General features: G+C 42.9%; 1 protein-coding gene across 1 annotated transcript in view; it reads left to right on the top strand.

Annotated features, from left to right (window-relative positions):
- The window catches only part of LOC124722914 (protein obstructor-E-like), an 84,940-nt gene that overhangs the window by 47,130 nt on the left and 14,005 nt on the right, over positions 1 to 23,805 (top strand). The window contains exons 2-3 of the mRNA XM_047248065.1: positions 7,379 to 7,606; positions 20,536 to 20,724. Coding sequence (XP_047104021.1) covers positions 7,379 to 7,606; positions 20,536 to 20,724 — 417 coding nt within the window. The remainder of the gene's footprint in view (positions 1 to 7,378; positions 7,607 to 20,535; positions 20,725 to 23,805) is intronic.

The raw sequence follows: 23,805 nt of genomic DNA, 5'->3' as shown, positions 1-23,805 counted from the left end.
CGGAAGGAGCGGCGTACAAGTCCCAGTCCAGCCATCCACATTTATGTTTTCGGTGGCTTACTCAAGCCACGCAAGGCAAATGCCGGGGTCGTTGCTTCGAAAAGGCTACAGTTGATCTCTTGCTACAGCCTTGTCCAGTCCGAGCTTTCGAAGAGGACGTACCGACCTAGTAGTTGACGAGAGTTTACGCCTTAAACTTCCTACCTTTTTTTGCTTCTACATGTTTTCTTTTTCATCAGACTCCGTAGATGTTGTCTATATTTTGTGTTTTTCTTAGCTAAAATGCCTTTTCATGTTCACTATTTGCACTTCTCTAAGATAATTCTAGGATGTCCACGGATTTCTCGGTTTTAGCGGAACAGAAACACAACAAGGAAACATTTCTTTATATCTTTCTTCACACAGCACTTTTCTATTTTCCGTAAATTATGTGTTTTATTCGAGTTTAAATTGGTATAAGGAAAATCAGCTTTGTAGCTCTAGGTTTCGGGAGCTACAGTAGATTATTACTGTATTCCACGGAAGTCTGGTGTTCCGGTGGAAGAGGATAAGGGCTCCACGAAAAACTATTAATAACATGCGTTTTTTCCACATTTTGACGGCGCTAATTACTTTTTAAAATTTTATTATAATATCTGCGTTATTAGTTATGATTTAAAATTGAAGTAATCACTGAATAAAACAAATTTGTCTCATTTTTAAAAAATTATATTAACTTTCAAACTAAACAAGGTGTCCCGTCAAAGCATCTGCATTCTCAAAGTGGTCCGTCAGAGGAAAAGTTTGGCAACCCCCGTTTACATGCACTGGAATGAAATTTGGACGTAAAGTGAATTTAGTCATATAGAGGTCAGCACCAGTTGACTCAAAGATTGCCGGCCGCTGTGGCCGAGCGGTTCTAGGCGCTTCAGTCCGAAACCGCGCTGATGCTACGGTCGCAGGTTCGAATCATGCCTCGGGCGTGGTTGTGTGTGATGTCCTTAGGGTAGTTAGGTTTAACTAGTTCTAAGCCTAGGGGACCGATGACCTCAGTAGTTAAGTCCCATAGTGCTCAGAGCCATTTGAAACATTTTGGTTCAAATATCAAAACCGGAAAACAATTTAAATGTGTGTGTCCAGACGTATTCCGACGACATCCATAACACCGCAAAAGTGGAATGATTTTACGATATCTCGGTAAGATTTCTGCTATGCTTCCACTGCTGGCCGGTGTGGCCGTGCGGTTCTAAGCGCGTCAGTTTGGAACCGCGTGACCGCTACGGTCGCAGGTTCGAATCCTGCCTCGGGCATGGATGTGTGTGATGTCCTTAGGTTAGTTAGGTTTATGTAGTTCTAAGTTCTAGGGGACTGATGACCTCAGTAGTTAAGTCCCATAGTGCTCAGAGCCATTCGAACCATTTTTTTTATGCTTCCACTGCGCTGACAAATACCGAAAACTATTCAGTTACTTTCGACGGTATTTGCTCCGGTACCTTTTACTACGTTGCCATATTTGAAGAACAACTGCAAGCAATGAAGAACTGAAATTATTAACCTAAGAGTATGCTGTAGATTGAACAGCTAGGGAGAGAAAAAAAAGTGATTGCAGTCCAGTGTGAATTTTGAATGGGGTCGCCATTCCCACTCAGATATCTCAACACGAAGGCGACGCATAGACTCGTATTCGAATGATGGTCCGCCACAAACTTCTGACGTAATGTTTACACGATGTCCATTGAAATGTTTTGTGGTCTTGTGTTGCGCCAGTTTATTTGGTCTTGATTAGCAATCTACTCATTCAGTAGAAGTATTAAGGTGGAGTCATGAACGAAAACAGGTTTTCTTTCTCTTTAGTTGCTTGATTGTATAGGGCAGCACGTTTGCGACCGAACGGGACACACGAAAAATCACATTCATTAGTCTGCCGCTGTTACGGAGGCTCGCCGTACGCCGCCAAGCCCTGTTGTTTATATAACACTCCTGCAGATGCTTGTTTTGCGCAACAGATGAAAGTGAGTACGTCCTCCTCTGAAGTGGAAGTAAAAGTCCTCCTCTGAAGTGGAAGTAAAAAAGCGGTTGCAGTGAGTTGTTAAGTCTTCCCAGCTGCTAAAGAAGCGTTTGGTGGTTGGAGGCGACAAGGAAGGAGCTACTTCCATTTTCTTCCCAGACTCTCGGTTATCCTTGATGTATAAAACGGCTGCAGAAACTCGAAGGGAGAGGAATGGGAGAAAGAGACGCTAGCGCTATTCGCGGTGTTGCCAGCTGTATTGTAAGAAGGTCACCGTAGCTCCGACTCCAAATCCATCTGACTTTGGTTCTGCTACACCTGTTTCCGACAAATACCTCTCGATGAGCGGAGGGGAAGAGACGACATTGAGAAAGTTACGCATTTTAAGACAGGTTCAGTGGGTTATGCTGGCTGCCAATATTGCCCTGGGGAGTAATAAGTACTTTCTGTCCCGGCAAGTATATTGCTTGCGTTTGTCTTTATACCACCTTCGGATCTTACCTGCAATAGTGCGTGGCTGCAGAAGGCAACCTGGGATTTTTAGTTCTTCTATAATAGCCGCTGTTATTCGTCTAACCCAGGGCGGTTTAGGCAAACGTTTTCTATACTCAGTGAGTTTTAACATGTTTTCCGTCTCTTAAATATTATCTGTTGTGGTTTTTGATTGAAAAAATGGTTCAAATGGCTCTGAGCACTATGCGACTTAACTTCTGAGGACATCTGTCGCATAGAACTTAGAACTAACTAAACCTAACTAACCTGAGGACATCACACACATTCATGCCCGAGGCAGGATTGGAACCTGCGACCGTAGCGGTAGCTCGGCTCGAGACTGCAGCGCCTAGAACCGCACGGCTACTCCGGCCGGCTTACCGACTGATACCGAGCAATCAAAATGTCATACAACACTCATAATATTTTCGTTAGAACATGCTGTTCTTCTGAATGTGGTAGTCGATATAAACACCGTGTTTTAGTGGCATCCACAGCAGTGCTGCTAGCAGAAAGAATCAGCAGTAAGTGCAACTAATCATCGGAAACCCGAAGAACCAAATCAGATTAGCTAGAATTTCTGTAGTTATGTCATAGCACGAGAACTTTCTATCCTATAATTAGCTAGAAACATAATACCTTATTTTGTGTCAAAAAAATTATTTTTTACTTAAATGCGAACTACACGACTTAGTTACCATGTGGGATGAAATCCCAGTGCACAAACTACTGGATATCACACGCTACCTCTTCGAATTACTTTGTGGCACTCGAATTCTCCGACATGTCTGACGTTTTCTAGGCTGTAATCCATTAACATATTTCATCAATATTTTTGTAGCTAATAACAAGGCGACACTAAGACAAAACGTTGGTCTTGTACTTTTCTCTATTTAAAATGTTAATCAGCTCCATATAGACATCAAAGTGAACAAATCTAATGTGTAATTACGATATAATTTTCACCCTGAAGAAGAAGAAAGCCCATTTTATATTGTGTTCTTTCGACCTTCGTCCTTGCACTTAATTTATCACGGAGTTCTACATCGATCCACGTTAGAAATGGTTTTGCTCTTAAACGGGCTTTTTTTCACTTTTAGGATAGAAGAAGCTATGAGTTTCCATTGTCATGTAGAAACCGGAAAGAGCTGATTTAAACGTAGCTATACGCTTTTCAGGTACGCTGTTGCTCGTTAAATGTGAACCAGAGGTCTGTGCAAATTAGCGTATAATCGTTTCCCATCCAGCGCAGCGAAGCCCTAAGTGAACTAACAAGCGTATCGAGATAGAGTAGGAGGTCAGACAAGGTTTGTTCCGGTTTTCCTGTTTTCCAGATACGATATGGTTATTTATCGCTTTCCTTCTGGATCGCAAGGTCAAGTACAGTCAAAAATCAACAAATAGGACAATATTTAATTCAGAACCGAAGGAGCAATTAACATAAAGAAGTTTGAGACGCAACTAACTTGGCCGTTTTTATTTAGTTTTATGTCTTTAAAATTGCAAAGGCTCACATTAAGTTTACATGTTTGCTGAATAAGAGGCCGGACAGAGACGAGTCGCCGTCAACACACATTGTGAACGAAAATGAAATTGTGGCTTGGGAGTGAAAAGAAATATCGCTACGTGGTGTAAGCTGGTAAAGGCAGATAGAGAAGTATACAGATGAAACCCAGGCTCACGAAACTCTCCCGAAAATGGACTGAAAAAGAAGACCTAACCACATGCCGATAAGAGAGGCTAGAAACGTAGAAGTTGCGATGATGCAAGTTCGTGTCAACAAGGAAATCAAGGTCTGGCACACAGTTTTAATCCACCAGGAAGTTTGAAATCAGCGAACACTCTCCTGCAGAGTGAAAATTCTTTCTAGAAACCATCTCTAGGCCGTAGCTAAACCATATCTCAGTAGTATCCTTTCTTCAGTAATTCTAGTCCAGTAACTGGAAGATAGGGGAAGAGGTATTGGTGGAACTAAAGCTACGAGGCCGGAGTGTGAGTTGGGCTCGGAAAGCTCAATCGCTGCAACACTTGTCTGCGAAAAGTGAAGGTTCCAAGTTCGAGTTCCGATCCGGCACAAATTTTTGATCCTCAAGGAAGTTTCTAGGAATTTGGAGGTATAAAAAGTTACTGCGTCTGTCCAGTATCTGAGTGCCACACTTATTTATGTAACGGTCTTGATTTCAGGGTATAAATAAAGCACCGTGTCTTGAGAGGATTGGTTGTAGATGGGCCATGTCGTTAACATTTTAGACTGTGGCCGCATTGAGTGCAAAAAACGTATTACAAAATCTGATAACCCTCGCTCTTTTCTTAGCCCGGTACTTTCAGTTTTACATTAGGTTTGTCGCTCACTTTAGTGTTGCTGTTCTCTGCGTTGCCCCCACCGCAGCTATGGCTGTATTTTTATGAATGAATGTTTTGTATCCATAAGTACTAACTTCCTCTCAAATGACATTCGATGACAGAATATCGAGTGAAACATACAGGGTGACAATTATTGAATTATATGAAATAAAATCGTCATAACTTCTGAACGGTTTGCGGTAGGACGTTCAAACTGCACGGTTGGCCACGGGGCATGATGAGAATTAGTATGCGCAAGAATGCGACGAAGCACACTTTCATTTGGATGGGTTCGTCAATAAGCAAAATTGGTGCATTTGGGAGACAGAGAATCCGCATTTCGCAATCGAAAAGTCTCTTCACCCTCAACGGGTGACTGTGTGGTGTCCAATATCCAGTCACGGAATAGTCGGTGCGATATTCCTTGATGGCACGGTGACTACCGAACTCTACGTGAAGGTTTTGGAAAATGATTTCATCCCCATTATCAAACTGACCCCGATTTCGACAAGATGTGGTTCATGCAAGATGGAGCTGGACCCCATCGGAGCAAGAGAGTGCTTGATGTCGTGGAGGGCACTTTTTGGACCGCGTTCTGGCTCTGGATTACCCAGAGGCCGCAAAACCATTGCTGAGCAGAAAACAGCCATTCAGGTCATCGGCAGCGTCGATGTTCCGACGCTTCAGCTGGTCATGCAGAATTTCGCTATTCGTCTGTGCCACATCTTCGCCAATGATGGCAGACATATCGAACCTGTCATAACCCAAATCCGAATATCTATAGGGACGTTTACATGTTGAATAAAGTGTGCGCACGCCGTAGTTTGTAAGTAATTTACGTTTTTTTCATATAGTTCAATAACTGTAATTCTGTGTAAGCATGTGCAATACTTCTGAGAAAATGTTTGAAGGCTTTAGCAAAGCTCACGGTTGTTAGGACATATTAGCAAAACAGTGAAACAGATCCATATAAAGAGTGATGAGAAACAGACTGAAAAGCTTGTAAGGATGTTACAGGGTAGGTCGTGCTGAGAAATAGTTATTAAGAAAAAATTCGATACGTTGCGCCGCTTTCGAGTTAATTAGCTTTGAAGTTAGCCAATAAGACCGTTTCGCGCCCAAATAAAATTCAAGCAGCCCACCAGACACGGTGTCGCCAAACATATTCTTAGGTTTGTTTCCTAAAACCGAACAAGACAGCAATAAAACTTGGACGGTGGTAATGATCCAATCCGAGCCGAAGGGTGAGCAGTCTCGTGCGTTATCAATTAAGCTATGACAACTGACACTAACTGTCTCTAGCGGGCCGCTTCAGTTAGTGCGCGGAATGGCCTGATTGGCTAAATACAGAAATTTTATTATTGGTTGGTTGGAATCAACACAGCCAATGTAAAGAGTGTAGGTAAGTGAAAAGACCAAATATTGTTTAACTAAGTCGCCAATCAGTCATTGGGAACAACTCATAATCGTCATATATCTGCGACCAACCATACGGACCAACTTGAGCCGAAACGACAGCGTAACTGTAACTTGACATCCACTGGAAAGATACTTAAGAGTAATTCATTTTTGGACATCGTCGTTTACAAAACTCTCTTCCGAGAAATTTTGATTATTATTTGGCAAGCTGGAACATATACTAAGTTGGTTTGAGGAAGAAAATCGAAATACACCAGAAAAGGAAGGAAGAATGAAGATTATGTTGTAATGTCCCACAAGGTGGCCTTTTGAGTATAGACGTATTTGTAGACCTCATAGCTGTGCTCCCTCTAATATACTTTACAAATAATGTTATCGAGCTGTCTATCTGGGGAATATTCCTGGGGTATGAATTTCTTGAAGAGAGTTTTGTGGAGTGTGTGGAAAAAGATGAAACATCCAGAGAACACATTAAATCACCAACTACACTGGTTCACCCGCATACCCGCTTTGCAAACGTAAGAAATCTCCCTACCAAAATGCCGCAGTTTGTACTACATGACCGATAATGGGTTTATATCTTGTGGATCTGTTTGCTGAAACTTGCAGTAGCAGGTTATATTGGATTCCGGCAATTCTTTTTGTTGTTTGAAGCGCTGCTATTGACCAGACACAGTGGTTCTCAAAACTTTGTTGTATACAATGACACTTGATTAAGAAGAAATTTCTATTTTTCTAACAAGCTTAACAATAAAAACAAATTTCTCCCGAACAGGCCATGAAGGCCCAACGGTACCGAGCAGGCTCCGTGTCATCCTCAGTCCACAGGCATCACTGGATGCTGATATGGAGGGGCATGTAGTCAGCACACCGCTCTCCCGGCCCTATGTTAGTGTACGAGACCAGAGCAGCTACCTCACTATCAAGTATCTCCTCAGTTTGCCTCACAAGGGTTGAGTGCACCCCGCTTGCCGACAGCGCTCGGCAGACCGGATGATCACCCACCCAAGTGCTATCCCAGCCCGACAGTCCTTAACTTCGGTGATCTGACGCGAACCGGCGATACCACTGCGGCAAGACCGTTCACCATCGATCTTAACACTGGGTGTCTAAAATGCAAGTTTTTGTTGTTTACAGGAGGCAGCGAGGCGCAGAAATCGCGTGACCAGGAAGACCCGTGCAAAGTGAAGTCGCGCGTCGTGGGCGACGTAACGTACTGCGACCGCTACTGGGAGTGCGTCAACGGCCAGCCGGAACTCTACGACTGCCCCAACGGGCTGGTGTTCGCGGGCAAGCACCGTGGCGTCACCGAGGGCTGCGACTACCCCTGGCGTTCCAACTACTGTGACGGCAAGCAGCTAGCCAGTAAGTACCCAGCAGTCTTAGTGGTCTACCCCAACTCTACATGAACTCCCGTTGATCCTTTGGAGAAATAAAATGGTCAAGGACTTGCCTTGCCCGTGAAGTCTCAAACTTTGTCAGGTTCATCACTTCCTTAGAACAACTGCTTCCCTTACGTTTACGCAACTCTTCACTAATGCACTATCCAGCAGATTGTTCCATTTCCCGTCGGCTCACAGCGTCCACCAGAAACGATCTTTCCAATCGTACGTCTATATCTCAATATACAGGCTGTCTCTTGTGATTTAGACAAATTTTGTACTTCGTAAACATCTCAAGATATATTCGTCTTTTGGATCTGCAGCTCTTGTCTTTTTTCCGTGTTTGCAGTTAAATTACTGGATATAAGTCCGCCTTTTATGCAAAAACACTGTTTTTCTTGTTATTCAGATTTGTTTTGGCACCTCTGTGCTATCCTCAGTGAGTTTTGTTTATTGGAAACGTGATACACAAAGTACATTAACATGTGTGTGGAGTGCCCTCAGAACCCAAAAGAAGAAAGATCAGTCACAACAAAACATGACAAACTATCCATGCAGGACACCATACAGATGGTCCTGCAAAACCATATAATGTAAAATAACGTTTTCAAAAAACAAAACCCACTGAGGATGGCACAGAGGTGGCGAAACAGTGTTTTTGCATAAAAGGCGGACCAGTATTCAATAATCTCAAGATATCGAAAGATGGTTTTCGGCAAAATGCTGAGCCTTCTTCTGAATGTCAATGCTCTTAAATTCTGCACCAAGATATTAAAAAAAACTTCATTTTGTTTAACGAAGCTGTGTTCTTTAATAACAGAAATGAAGAGTTACTGAAAAGAATGTGCAGATATAACTGTCAGTAAAGTTCGATTTGAAATTTGTCTGAAAGGTGTCGGGAAACATGACGTTTACGTTACAAAGTAAATGAAACTGTGCTCCATCGACAGTCGCGGCCAAAGCCGTATAACGAAAATCCTTTCTATAAGAGATCTACAATACATTTAAATAGTCTTCTAACAAGGCACAGTTGCTTCAGAATCTACATCTATACTCCGAAAGGCACATTATGTTGTGTGGCGGAGGGTATGACCATCATTCCCCGCTTTCCTGTTCCTTCGGGTAAGCCTCTGCATGAGGTCTAATTCCTCTGATTTTCCCATCAACTTCACGTGGGTGAAAATAATACGTTGCCTTGTTTTCGGAACATACGCTATCTCTGGGAATAAAAGGTGACGGGCGTTGACCACGCAATAAAACACTCGCCCCAATGAGTACTAGAACTTGTCGAGAACCGTGTTCCGATTTTTGAGCTATTTTTGAAACGTTATGGCCGTCTGCGTAACGTGCCATACTGCCCATACATCTGGGCCAACACCGAAACAGATGATCCAATGGTTAGTACTCTCGACTCGTATTCGTAGAGACCGGGATGTCACAACCACCATAAAAAAGTCAGACTGTCCGAAATTAGATCTTCTTAAACCAATTCAGAAGAAAAACCAACGATAATACAGAGATTCTGATAAATCCCATCATGCACAAGAGAAGCGTTACGCATTGTATTAACGCTTTATTTTACGTACCATGAGCGCTGACACGTGCTCAAATGATATAGAAACAAACAGACCAATGATGCCATTATAAGGTAATCCTGCTGGCTAAGAACTTCCCCCGTATAATGACTTTCGCTTTCTCATCTGTAACTCTAAATGTGTTTATCCGCTTTACATAGTTTTCGTAAGTTCGCTCTGTGGATAAATCGTCTCGACCTTAAGGACTAAGCTGTTTACGTCAGCGTCCCTAAGTGAGTGATTTCAAACAGAGATGGAAAAGTTTTGATACACGTTAAACGATAACGTTTAAGATCTAAATGACCTTATAAGTATAACAAGACGTATAGTATTTCTAACTACTGAATCAGAATAACAGCCACGCTTTCCGTCTGAAAACTTATTACATTACTGTTAAGGGAAAAACTTTTGGGTAGTTCATTGTAGTCTAGATCAAGAAAGGAAGGTCGTGCAAATCAATCGCTTCTCAAGTCTGCTTCAAGAGACGAAGAAGAGGCAGAAATGCAGTAATAATATTAGTAACGAACCAAATTAATAAAATTTATTCTTTATGACTTTAAGATTGTGTGTCTTTGCCTTTCAGTAGAGAGAGACTTCTAGCTCATGTATCTTAGAGCTGTATTTTTTTTATTTATTTCAAGAACTGTGCATTTTTGAGGAATATGAATGAATAAGATTAAGACTGCAGAAAGAGATGTTTTCGAGACCAAGACAGATTAGTATAGAACTCGTGGATAGGGCGAAGCTGCTCGCTGATAGAAACATCGAGATTGTTTTCTGGAGAAGCGGGCTACAGATGTCGGTTCGATCATTCAGACACTGGTTCTCCGCAGTTTCTCTAAATCATTTCAGATGAACGCCAGGGTGGTTGAACCGGCGAGGCATTGCACTCAAGGTCCTTAAAAAATCGGAAATTTGTGGTAAGATCGTATGGGACCAAACTGCTGAGGTCATCGGTCCCTAAGCTTACACACTACTTAATCTAACTTAAACTAACTTACGCTAAGGACAACACACACACCCATGCCCGAGAGAGGACTCGAAACTCCGACGTGGGGAGCCGCAAAAAGCGTGATAGGACGGTCCTTAAATCGGTTCCTGCAGTGACTATCTCAACGACATCTGCTGCATAATAAAAAAGTATTAACCTTTTGCGGTCGATTCAACCGATCACAGTAGTATTCAGCTCACTACCCAACCGAAGTTGAACGTCTCTGTCGCTCGTGTCTGTAGCAATGTTTTCAATACACTGAGGTTACAAGACTCATGAGATATCTCTTAATATCGTCTCACGCCTCTTTTAACCGGCGTAGTGCACCAACTCGACGTGCATGGTCTCAACAAACGTTGGAAGCCCTCTGCAGAAATACTGAGCCATCCTGCCTCTATAGTCATCCGTAATTGAGATAGCGTTGTCGGCGCATGATGTTGTGCCCGAACTGACCTCTAGATTATGACCCATAAATATTCGATGGGACATATATAGCGCAATCTGGGTGGTCAGATCATTCGCTCAAATTGTACAGAATGTTTTTCAAATCAATCGTGAACAGCTGTGGCCCGGTGAAAATTCTATCTTTGTATGGAAACATGAAGTCCATGAACGGCTGGAAATGATCTCCAGGTAGCCGAAAATAAGCATTTACAGTCAATGATTGGTTTAGTTTGACCAGAGGACCCAGTCCATTCCATGTAAACACAGCCCACACCATTATGTAGCCACCACCAGCTTGCACAGAGGCTTGTTGACAACTTGGGTCCAAAGCTTCGTTGGATCTGCGCCACACTCAAATCCCACCATTAGCTTTTACCAATTGAAATCGGAACTCTTCTGAGCCGGCCGCGATTTTCCAGAGTCCACCCGATAGGGTCACGAGCCCAGGAGAGGCACTGCAGAGCAAAAAATGGTTCAAATGGCTCTGAGCACTATGCGACTTAACTTCTAAGGTCATCAGTCGCCTAGAACTTAGAACTACTTAAACCTAACTAACCTAAGGACATCACACACATCCATGCCCGAGGCAGGATTCGAACCTGCAGCCGTAGCGGTCGCTCGGCTCCAGACTGTAGCGCCTAGAACCGCACGGCCACTCCGGCCGGCACTGCAGAGCAAGTCGTGCTGTTAGCAACGGTACTGGAGTCGGTCGTTTTCTGCCATAGCCCGATAGCGTCAAATATCGTCGCACTGACCTAACGGATACGTTCGTCGTACGTCCCATATTGATTTCTGCGATTATTTCGCGCAGTGTTGTTTGTCTGTGAGCACTGACAACTCTACACAAACGCTGCTGGTCTCGGTCGTAAAGTGAAGGCCGTGGGCTACTGCGTCGTACGTGGTGATAGGTAATGCCTGAAATTTCGTATTCTCGGCACACTCTTGTTACTGCGGATCTCGGAATCTTGGATTCCCTAACGGTTTCTAAAATGCAATGTCCCATGCATCTAGATCCGACTACCATTCCGCATTCAAAGTCTATTAATTCCCGTCGTGTGGCCATAATCACTTTGGAAATCTTTTCACATGAATCACCTGAGTACAAACGATAGCTCCGCCAATGCTCTGCCCTTTTTACCTTACGTACGCGATACTACCGCCATCTGTACGTGTGTATATCTATATCCCATGACTTTCGTTACCTCGTTGTACATAACACGTGCCACTTAAACAGATGCCCTGTAACGTAGATCTCTGGCAGTAGGCAGCTTTTGATGGTCATAAGACTATAACGTTGGTAGTGGGCTATTTTCACTCATCTTGTTCATTGGGATTTCGTATACAGTTTCTTGTGCAAATGTTCGCATACTTTCCTTGATCTTCTCCGTAGAAATATTCCAGGATACATCCAATTCCAAATTTTTAATGCTGTTGTCTAACCCTTCATCTTGCGATGTCCATATTAAGAAAGCCTTTTCTTTTTGTTTTCTTTTATATATTTTAAGATTTGTTCATTATGTCTCTCAAGACGTGTTATCATACCCGCATTTAAAATTGGCTTTTTGTTCTCTTGATTTATTATAATGAATTTTAACACAAATATCCCACACTTCACACCAAACTTCCAGTTCTTACATATTACTTCACCAGTAGGACTAAAGTCACCAATAACATCTTAGAACACTCGCTAAAAACCGAGACACTACTCTCATTCAATATTCAGTTACCTACGGCCAACTCAGAAATGTCCCAGAGTTTATCACGAAACTCTTGCCAACCTTTAAAATATCACCCTCTGTATAGGTTAATTGTCAGAGCAGTCGAAAACATCCAGAGCCAAAATCTCCCTAAAACCTTACATCAGTTATCAGTAACAAAATTGAAAGCATCCTTACTCAAAGAATTTATCAATACCTGCCAACACGCCTACCTATTTACAATGTGACTTTTATTCCAACTAGTCCGCAGATGAACAACTTTTTTACATTGCACATTTTATTTCCGATCATTGCACTAAGGAAGATTCACCATATTTGTGTCCATTGACATAATAAAAGCTTGAGATCGGATATGGCATTCGGGACAGCTCTTCAAGCTGCTAACCTATGTACTTTAAGTTAACTATGTCCACCTAATTCCATCCTACCTCCACCACAGTCTTTCCCGTGTCAAAAGCCGGCCGTTGTGGCCGAGCGGTTCTATGCGCTTCGATCTGGAACCGCGTGACCGCTACAGTCGCAGTTTCGAATCCTGCCTCGGGCATGGATGTGTGTGATGTCCTTAGGTTAGTTAGTTAGGTTTAAGTAGTCCTAAGTTCTAGGGGACAGATGACCTCAGATGTTAAGTCCGAGTCGGCCGTGGTGGCCGTGCTGTTCTAGGCGCTGCAGTCCAGAACCGAGGGACTGCTACGGTCGCCGGTTCGAATCCTGCCTCGGGCATGGATGTGTGTGATGTCCTTAGGTTAGTTAGGTTTAAGTAGTTCTACGTTCTAGGGGACTGATGACCTAAGATGTTAAGTCCCATAGTGCTCCGACCGGCCCATCCTTTACACCACAACGTTCCGAAACCTGCCCCCCCCCCCCCTCCCCCACCCGCACACACACACCCTTGCCAAACCTGCTTCCTGTTATATGCTGACGACACGGCTTTCTTAGCTGCACACCACACCCTCCAACTCTCCCATGCCACCATCCAGTGTTACTTTAATCCATGGGTCGAGTAATGTAACACGTGCAAACTACAAGTAAATCAGCAGAAGAGCTAAGCCACCAACTTTTGCCACACCGGACACCGCTCTCGTTGTCCAAATTTGCAGGTGATCAGACATGATGCTTACGTATATGTCACCTATCAGAGTCATATCTAGACGCATCAGGGTGCCATATCACTCCAACCGCACACGCCTCACATCATTACAGAGCCTCCCCATCAGCTTGAACAGTCTCCTGCTGACACGCAAGGTCCATGGATTCATTGGGTTGTCTCCGTACCCGTACATGTCCATCCACCCGATACAATTTGAAATGAGACTCCTCCGACCAGGCGACATGTTTCCACTCATCAACAGTTCAATGTCGGTGTTGACGGGCCCAGGTGAGGCGAAAAGCTTTGTGTACGCTAGTGGGCCTTCGGTGCCGAAAGCCCATGTCAATGATGTTTCGTTGAATGGTTCGCACGCTGGCACCTGTTGATGGCCCAGCATTGAAATCTGCAGCAATTTACGGAAAGATTGCACTTCTGTCACGTTGAACGATACTCTTCAGTCGTCGTTGGTCTCGTTCTTGCAGGATATTTTTCCGGCTGCAGCGATGTCGGAGATTTGGTGTTTCACCGGATTCCCGATATTTACAGTTCACTCGTGAAATGGTCGTACGGAAAAATCCCCACTTCATCGCTACTTCGGAGATGCTGTGTCCCATCGCTCGTGCACCGACTATAACACCACGTTCAAACTCGCGTAAATGTTGATAACCCGCCATTCTAGCAGGAGTAACCGATGTAATAACTGTGCCAGACGTTTGTTGTCTTATATAGGTGTTGTCGACCGCAGCGCCGTATTCTGCCTGTTTACATATCTCTGTATTTGAATGCGCATGCCTATACCAGTTTCTTTGGCACTTTAGTGTGTATCGTTTGTTTGCTGAGTAAGTAACAAAAAGTTGAAAATAAAGATAAATTTCCGTCTAGAGATTCGACCTCACGAACCTCGGATTACGATTCTGTACTTCTTCCGCTGTATCACCCGTTGCCTGGAAACTACACTAAGATAAATGGCTCATGCCTTTCCCGGCGCTCCACAAAATGCAATTTTTTCTTCACGCTTGGCCATCTGGAGCTCCCACTTGTATCACTTTCATTTTTGTCCGAGCCCTGTACGTACTATAACTCTGGACAAAAGCGCTCATGCGAGATGGTGCGGTCCCCTTGTTAGCGAAACCTTCAAATTAACGCAATGCCATCGCAGACCGTGATTAGAGAGTAGACTGCTTTCTCCTGTTCGTCAATTCTAAGAACAATTCGTATGTCGTCACAACGGAAAATGGGGCGACGGTTGTCTGAAGCAACGTCAAGTTGCAGCACCTCGTCGGTAATGAGTTTCACCGAGGATTACTACATTCTGTTCTTCAGCTAAATGTTTTCCTGTCAGGATGGGATCACGTCTTCATTCACAGAGTACGTTATAAGTTGATAAAGGAAGCTCTGGTTCACGTAATGGCTTAAGAATGAGTTCAGGCTTAAGGACAACTGTAGTACTCATGCAGTCTCTTTCTATAAAAGTGTAACCAGGTGTGGTATTAAAATACTTTCTTTCAGCCCGCACTCATTTCAGTATGTTATAGTTAAACAACATAGTAACAAAATTAGGAACTTCCGTATTTCTGTGCCTCTTCCAATAACATCCTCATAGTTTCAAGATGTCTAACGGAAGTTTCCACGTGTGTTTTCTGCACCAGCGCTACCAACAGCATTCTTACTTTTGGATTCATCCAAGATATGAAGTCCGTGGAATGCAGTCAAGTTTGAATATCATTTTTATTTCATAAACACAAACACATTTTATGGGGACCATCAAATGCAGGGATACGTAATTTCATTTTCTTTTACGGTCAGTAATCAGTCTTCACAATTCAGAAACAGTTTTGAAGATTTGTGAAGAAAATGTGGAAATACGTTCTTCTGATGTAAACGCTAACCGTAGTTATATTATTTATGTAGTGTGCAAGCAGAAATAGTGATTAACAAGAAGACTGCTCTCTCATTATCTTTTCATATCTCTTATATGTCTATAAAGTGAAGGGACGCTCGTGTAACTATTTAGACCTTATCACTTACCGTATCGTGCAGGTGGAGTCTCAAAGAAAATTAAGGCAACAGGGTACAGTTCGAGAACGTATCTGCGTTATTTCAGTAAATGTCAGACTTCATTTCCTAATTTCTTTCCATAAGCTTCATAGTCCAATTTCATACGTTTGGAAACGTGCATAGATGTATCGATAAGCGTCAGATGTGTAGTGGTGATAATTATATGTTAGTTCACTTACAAAACACTATACCCGGCGAGCATGCTACGTGTTAACGCACAATCATCCAAAACAGAAAGCATTCCTATTAAGTAACTGTCACTGCGAGTCTTGGTGTGTAACGTGGATTTGACTCATCTGTATCTCATACACGTTAGAACTAACGAAATTTAAAGGCTTTTACACGCAAATTATACTTGTTATGTTTCATTCCACAGGTGCAGTGAAGTAATGTGAGTATGATTAATAACATAAGCGTACGTAGAGAAGGGCGTTTGCCAGTGCCCATCTACGCTGATGTATTTTACTCAACCTCGTATTGTATTCTAAATGTTCCTATATCTCATTTTATTCACTTAATACTTCTATGATGTTTTTATACTTAACGTCTTCGATTCTAAGAGACTGTACCATGCAATGAGTGCCGTAGATCTTGTAGGACGATCTGAAATTTTGAACTTTCTCACACATTCATCTTCCAATCTTATTGGTTCATGCTACAATCTTTAACTTGGAAAGTAAGTTATTTGTACTTTTTCTCGGCATTTTTGATACACACATCATAAAAGTTTTGCATCACCTCGGTTCCGAGAGTTCCGGAACTCGTACAGAAAATTGGAATATAGATCAAGATAAACATCATTTCCGCCCTTTTTATTGCTCATGAAAACCACACATTGCATGTTGTAGCACCATACAGCGAGACCTTCAGAGGTGGTGGTCCAGATTGCTGTACACACCGGTACCTCTAATACCCAGTAGCACATTATCTTTAACTGATGCATGCCTGTATTCGTCGTGGCATACGATCCACAAGTCCAGATTGTCCCACTCCTCAACGGCAATTCGGTGTAGATCCTTCAGAGTGGCTGGTGGGTCACGTCGTCCATAAAAAGCCTTTTTCAATCCATCCCAGGCATGTTCCATAGGGTTCATGTTTGGAGAACATGCTGGCCGCTCTAGTCGAGCGATCTCGTTATTCTGATGGAAGTAATTCACAAGATGTGCACGATGGGGGCACGAATTGTCGTCCATGAAGACGAATGCCTCGCCAGTATGCTGCCGATATGGTTGTACTATCGATCCGAGGATGGCATTCACGTATCGTACAGTCGTTACGGCGCCTTCCATGACCACTAGCGGCGTACGTCGGCCCCACATAATGCCACCCCAAAACAGCAGGGAACCTCCATCTTGCTGCACTCAATGGACGGTGTGTCTAAGGCGTTCAGCCTGACTGGGTTGCCTGAAACCAAATGTCCGATGATTGTCTGGTTGAAGTCATATGCGACGCTCATCGGTGAAGAGAACGCGATGGCAATCCTGAGCGGTCCATTCGGCATGTTGTTGGGGCCCATCTGTGCCGCGCATGGTGTCGTGGTTGCGAAGATGGAGCTCGCCATGGACGTCGGGAGTGAAGTTGCGCATCATGCAGCCTATTGCGCAGAGTTTGAGTCGTCACTCAACGTTCTGTGACTGCACTAAAAGCATTGTTCAACACGGTGGCGTTGCTTTCCAAGTTCCTCCGAGCCATAATCCGTAGGTAGCGGTAATCCACTGCAGTAGCAGCGTTTGAGCGGCCTGAGCGAGGCATGTCATCAACAGTTCCTGTCTCTCTGTATCTCCTCCATGTCCGACCAACATCGCGTTGGTTCATTCCACCTGGACACTTCCCTTGTTTAGAGCCCTTCCTGGCACGAAGTAACAATGCGGACGCTATCGAACCGCGGTATTGACCGTCTAGGCACGGTTGAACTACAGACAACACGAGCTGTATACCTCCTTCCTGGTGGATTGATTGGAAATGATCAGCTGTCGGACTCCCTCCGTCTAATAGGCTCTGCTCATGCATAGTTGTTTACATCTTTTGGCGGATTTAGCGACATCTCTGAACAGTCAAAGGGACTGTGTCTGTGATATAATATACGCACTCAACGTCTATCTTGAGGAGTTCTGGGAACTGAGACGATCAAAACTTTTTTTGATGTGTGTATTTGAAACCCGACTAGTTACTCACTGTATTAGTAACCGCAGTTGAATGAAGTGGTCATTTGAAGCCTAAGTAAACCAATCTGAGCTGTCTGTACTTGTATTACGGTGTGATGTGGTGCAGCAATGAGGGCATTGAAGTCGCGTTCGGGAGGAGCAGGATTCGAATCACCGTCCGAACATCCGGATATAGTTCTGCCTTGATTTTACAAAAAGGCCTGACAGCTCCTTTAAATTTTTAGTATCGGTTTCCTGCCATACGTCCAATTTCCGTCTCTAACGATCTCAATGTTGACGCGGCAGTAAACCTTCATTTTCCTCTCTTCCTCTGTTATTTGGTTTGAAGTCTGAATATTTAGTATTATATCAGTTCCTGTTTTTTTCCTGCAGGAATACGTTGTCCTTTTTTACTTTCTGGCTGCAGAACACGGCTGGTGTTCTATCTGCTCCTTCTGTTCGTTTCTGCAATGTTTTCATCTTATCGACCTGTACCTTACCGTATTCATAAGACAATGTTACTTGCATTTATAAGTAATTAACTTCATGGTCAGGCAGTTTTTGCGGATTAAGCGCAACTGGTGAAATGTTGCAGCTTCATATTGCTGCTTAATTCTAGATTAATGACTTTGCTTTGACTTTTGTCACAGTTATTCCCTCTGTTTACTAGCTGGGGAATTATGAATCAGTGACACTGAGTATTAAAACCACGCCAGATGTACTCATGGGAATAAAACTAGAAAGTAGTTATACAAATTTTCGAAAGAACTACACTTCAGTAGTAATGGAGAAGTCTGTCATTGATAACATTTTTATTGAAATTATTTATTGTCCGACGCACTCAGATAAAATTCGGTCGTTACCGGCCACCATCAGATCTGAATGATAAGCTCCAGCGCCATTTCTGAATCCAACGCAGCACCAGCGGTGGCGAAAGCGGTGTGCTAAACAGGTGCTCTTCGATTACTGACATTCAGTGACTTGGTGACCAAACCGGTTGATATTCCCAGACAGATTTAAATATGCAATTGTCAGGCCAGCTATATTAAGTCTTGGGCATACACACTGAAGTTTGCCTGGGAATATCAACCGATGCTTCATGCTTTGCTCAACGAGTTATTGAGTATCATTGTCGTAAAGCACCTGTTTAGCCTCACCGCTGATGCTGAATTCCGAATCGACGCCTGGGCTTGTCCCTCAGATCTGAAAATTACCGGTGACGGCCGAGACTGACAATTTCCTATCGATATTTTACGTGGCTGTTCCGCATAATCAATCATATTAGAAGCTTATATCTACGCCCAAGAAATATCACACAGTATATTATAGATACGACTATACACTGCTGTAAAATAATTTTTTATCACTGTTTACCTTAACATCCCAAAATTAGAGTATATGTTGAGGAGGAGATAAAGACAGTTCAGGAAGGGTTGAAAGAAGGGGAAGTGATCCCTTCTGTAAAGAGCAAACTGCAGAACTCGTTATTTGCCATACACGCCACACCCGTCGCTGTATAAATGAGGTGCGCACTTCAGTTACACAGGGTGATTTCGTGATGATGTATCCAACTTTTAGCGATAATGAAGAACGGTAAATCTATCAATCTGAGATGAGGGACGCTGGTCCCGAAACGACCTAGTCGAAAGTTACAAGTGAAAGTCTTTCTGATACCCCTGACTGTGGAATACATGTGCCGGTAGTGTTGTTGCTAAGATTGGCTTCAAATGGCTCTGAGCACTATGGGACTTAACATCTGAGGTCATCAGTCCCCTAGAACTTAGGACTACTTAAACCTAACTAACCTAAGGACATCACACACAGCCATGCCCGAGGCAGGATTCGAACCTGCGACCGTAGCGGTCGCGCGGTTCCAGACGGAAGCGCCTAGAACCGCTCGGCCACTCTGGCAGGCTGCTAAGATTATAAGATAAGCAATTTTCAGAGGTGGTAGCAGGAACCAAAACAAGAAAGACGTATAGAAAACATGGGTCCCGAAGTGCGTACCTTAAGAACTATGAGCACTCCATTTCCGATACTGTGAAACCCATCTCGTTTTTTGCAGATTCTTTGGTTTTCACTTTTTAGAGGAGATGGTATGGACCAAAACATGAAAACAATGTTCAGTAAACAAGGGCTCTGAAGTCCATACCTTAAGAGCTACTGTGACACCCAACTCTTCTACTCAACAAGTGCCCATAGCTCTTAAAGTATGGATGTTATACACCGTGTTTACTAGACTTTTCCCTTGTTTTGCTGCATACTACGTCCTCCAAACACATGGAAACCAAATATCTCCCAGTAGAAGAGATGTGTTTCACAGTATCCAAGATTAACAAGTGCTCATAGGTCTTAAGTTATGCATTGTATGGTCCATGTTTACTACACTTTTCTTTCCTGTTTTGGTCGATACTACCACCTCTGAAAGTTTCCTACCCTAAAACCGAAACCACAACAGTATAGGTACATGTAATCTACTGTCAGAGATATCAGAACGATTTTCGCATACAACCTTCGACTCGATTGTTTTCGGACCAGAGTCCTTTACCCCAAACTGATACCTTTACCCTCCTCCATTATCCCTAAAAGTTTGTAACATCATCACGGAACCACCTGGTATATGACAACCTTACTCAAATAGTCAATCTTATAAAAATTTACACGTTGAATTTCGAAGACACCATGCAGCACTTCGTGCAATCTCCCTGTTCATCCTCGAGTAATAAATTGTATGCTTCTGCTATAAAATTCTGCTTATGAGACACGGAGCTCTTTTGCACTAATCCCTCTTTTATTGTCTATTTTTCTTTCAGACCCACAAACACAGTGAACATCGGGATTCAGTACCATAAAATAATATGTATGCCGTGGCTCTAGCGCATGTCCTATCTTGCAGACCCACCCATCTCCACGGAGCACTGTGATTGGCTGTACGGCATCTTCGGGCACGAGACGTCTTGCACGCGCTACTGGACGTGCTGGAACGGCACCTCCACCGAGCAGCTCTGCATCGGCGGCCTTCTCTACAATGAGGACACACATTCCTGCGACTGGCCCGACAACGTAGACGGCTGCCAGAAGCACCGTAAGCAACACACGCATCATGAAATTTACTCTCGGCATTACTAGTTACAATAACGAGAAGGGATAGTGTTCAGTGTGACCTGCACGCGATAACTCGATACTTGGTATGACCCGAAGCTACGCCGTATTCTGCCATACGACAAGCATGGTTCAACACATTTTGAAATGACGGCTGTACTCCATTAGTAGGTGTTTATTGGGTTTCCTGGGAACTTACCTAAAGCTAAACCTGAAGCTTTTGGACGATAATTTGGAAATTTGTGGTATGTTCCTATGGGACCAAACTGCTGAAGTCATCGGTCCCTAGACTTACATACTACTTAATCTAACATAAACTAACTTCCGCTAAGGACAACACACGCACCCATGGCTGAGGGAAGACTCTAACCTCCGACGGGGGCAGCCATGCGAACCGTAGCAAGGCGCCATAAGACCACGCGGCTACCCCGAACGGCTTGGACGATGAAAGATGCCCATTACTCAAGTCATTTTGACATTAAATGTGATCAGAAGTCTGAAATATCATCATTCTACATTAGCTAAACCCATAAAATTTGTCTTTACAAAAATATTTGCCTGCGATCCCAAATTGCGGAGCTAATGACCGTCACGTAAATGAAAGACCATCGAATAAAGATTGAAAATGAAATTTTTACTCATTAAATTAGTTCGTCACGCTCCAGATTCTCGAGATCTTTTTCGAGGTGTATGCCATATAAGGGGGATATACAGGAAACCATATTCTGAAAATGCCTTCGAAACGTCTGGGCGTTCTTCATACCAGTCCGCGATGATTCAGGATCTTCCATTACAGCTCTGACTCCAGACGAGAGAGGGAAATCAATGAAAATCGTGTACCGGCAAAGTTCTGATCGGGGATCGAAGTTTCTCGCACCGAAATCCTTGTATAAAATATTAATCGGTTTATTTTCCGAGTCAGGTCTGTGTTGAAGCTAGAATTTTTGACGAAATCGCCCAACTGCTTCGTCAGGAACAAGTGATTCTCGTGTCTGCTGTTGTTGTGATCATTCATAACCCGTATACGGATTGTGATTGGTCGTTGTAAGTCATAATTACGTAATACTGCCAGACATTGTGTCCATGTCTGCTAAATTTAATTTAATGCGAATATGAGAATAATGCTGATGACGTGACTTGGATACCAGAGTAAACTTTTCGATTTGATGCCACTGTCGTTTCGATACTACTACGTATTTATTCAAATAACTACAAGTTAAACAATAAAAAGGCTAAATGAGCCTCATTTCAGACTCGTACCCTATGTGGTTTCCAGGAACATAACCTGGAACCTCCGCGTCAGTAGCTAGCTAGATTGAGCACTGCCGTATTTTACGAACTAAAAGACGCACCTTTTTCTTCGAAATATTGACTTCAAAATTCAGATGCTTCCTATACTTGAAACTTATATAAAATTTATATATAAGTTAAAATTCCCTCGAGTCTTAAAAATGGCCATATATTCGATGCAGCGGGAAACCTATCTCTATCTGGCAACACTGGATTCAACTGGGAGCAGCAGTGTACCGACGCGATGAACATGAGTTACGGGGATTCACAAGCCTGCTAATATAGTGTCCCTCCCACTCCGCCATTAAAAATCCGGAATACTGTCTAGCCTATGATGAAATACTGCAGTTACTGTATAAAGTGCCAGTGAACTTGAATTGAAAGTGGTTAGTGTTATCGGTAAGAGCGCAATATTTTTGTAGCTAGTTTCGTAATGGAAAAATAAAAGGTATTTATAGCAGCTGAGTGGCATATCGACCCTCCACCAACAGAAAAACCATTGGCGATTGGCGGGCTAGTAAAGAAGAAATGGAAAAAATGAAGAAGACAGAAGGTGCAAATAGAACATTGAATGCGATATGGCCAAAACTAGAAAATGACGTATCGAAATGGATTCAAGGACACCGTCAAAATGGTATTGGAATTAACACAGGAATACACTCTCGTAAGCTTGCGCTACAGTGGCACTTAACAGACTTTACGGGTGGAGTTTGGTTGGTGCTACAGGTTTATGTAGCGTCATGGACTCAGCATGCGAACCAAAACGAAATTATCTCAGAGAATGCCACAAGAGTATTAAGGGAAAATATTATCTTTCCATCGCTTTATTATTCAACATCGAAAGAAAACAATGTGGAACTAACTCAAATAGCGAATATTGACGAAATTCCACTGACATTTGATGTGCCGAGTAATAGAACTGTTGCCATGAAATGTGCTAAACCTGTAGCTATAAAAACAAGTGGACATGAAAAAATGCATTAAATTGTTGTCCTTTCATGTTGTACCGACGGTACTAAACTTAATCCAACGATCGTTTTCAAGCGCAAAACAGTGCCAAAAGCACATACATGACAAGGGTTGGATGGACGAAAATTGTATGAAATTGTTGATTAACAGAGTGTAGGAGAGAAGGAAAGGTACTTTATTGAAGAAATGTTCTCTTCTTGTACCAGATCTGTTTAATAGTCTTTAGAAAAATTCTGTTGAAGAGAAATTGAGACAGGGAAGTATGGAGCTTCCTGTTATTCCGGGAGAACTTACTCCACAAATGCAACCTTTTGATGTCTCGAAAAATAAACCTTTTAAAGTATATATGAGAGAAGAATGGAACAAATGGATGATGGGTGAAATCCAACATGAATTCACGCCGAAGGGAGCTTTAAAACGACCTTCAATCAAAGAAGTGCGTAAGTGGATAAAACAGTCGTGGCCTAGAGTGAGATAAGATATTAATGTTGAATCTTTCAAGAAGTGCGGCATAAGTAACGCTCTCGATGGCAGTGAAGACCATCTTATATACGAAGCGGACAACGATGACAACGAAGAAGAGGAAGAAGAAGAAAAAAAGGAGAAAGGTCAGATGACAATTTTCAGATATTTTAAGGGATCAGTTCGGTTTAATAAACTAAGAATTTTTTTGTAGTCAGACTTTGCAGTTTAATAATAAAAACGGTTAAAAAAATTAAAATTTCTTAAAAATTAAGGTGAATCTTATAGTCCGCAGCGTCTTGTAGTCCGTAAAATACTGTAGATGATTGAGGTGGGCAGTAAG

The sequence above is a fragment of the Schistocerca piceifrons genome, chromosome X, assembly GCF_021461385.2.
Source record: "Schistocerca piceifrons isolate TAMUIC-IGC-003096 chromosome X, iqSchPice1.1, whole genome shotgun sequence".
Taxonomy (NCBI): Eukaryota; Metazoa; Arthropoda; class Insecta; order Orthoptera; family Acrididae; genus Schistocerca; species Schistocerca piceifrons.
Note: the sequence above shows the minus strand (reverse complement) of the source record. Positions and strands in the feature narration are given on the sequence as shown.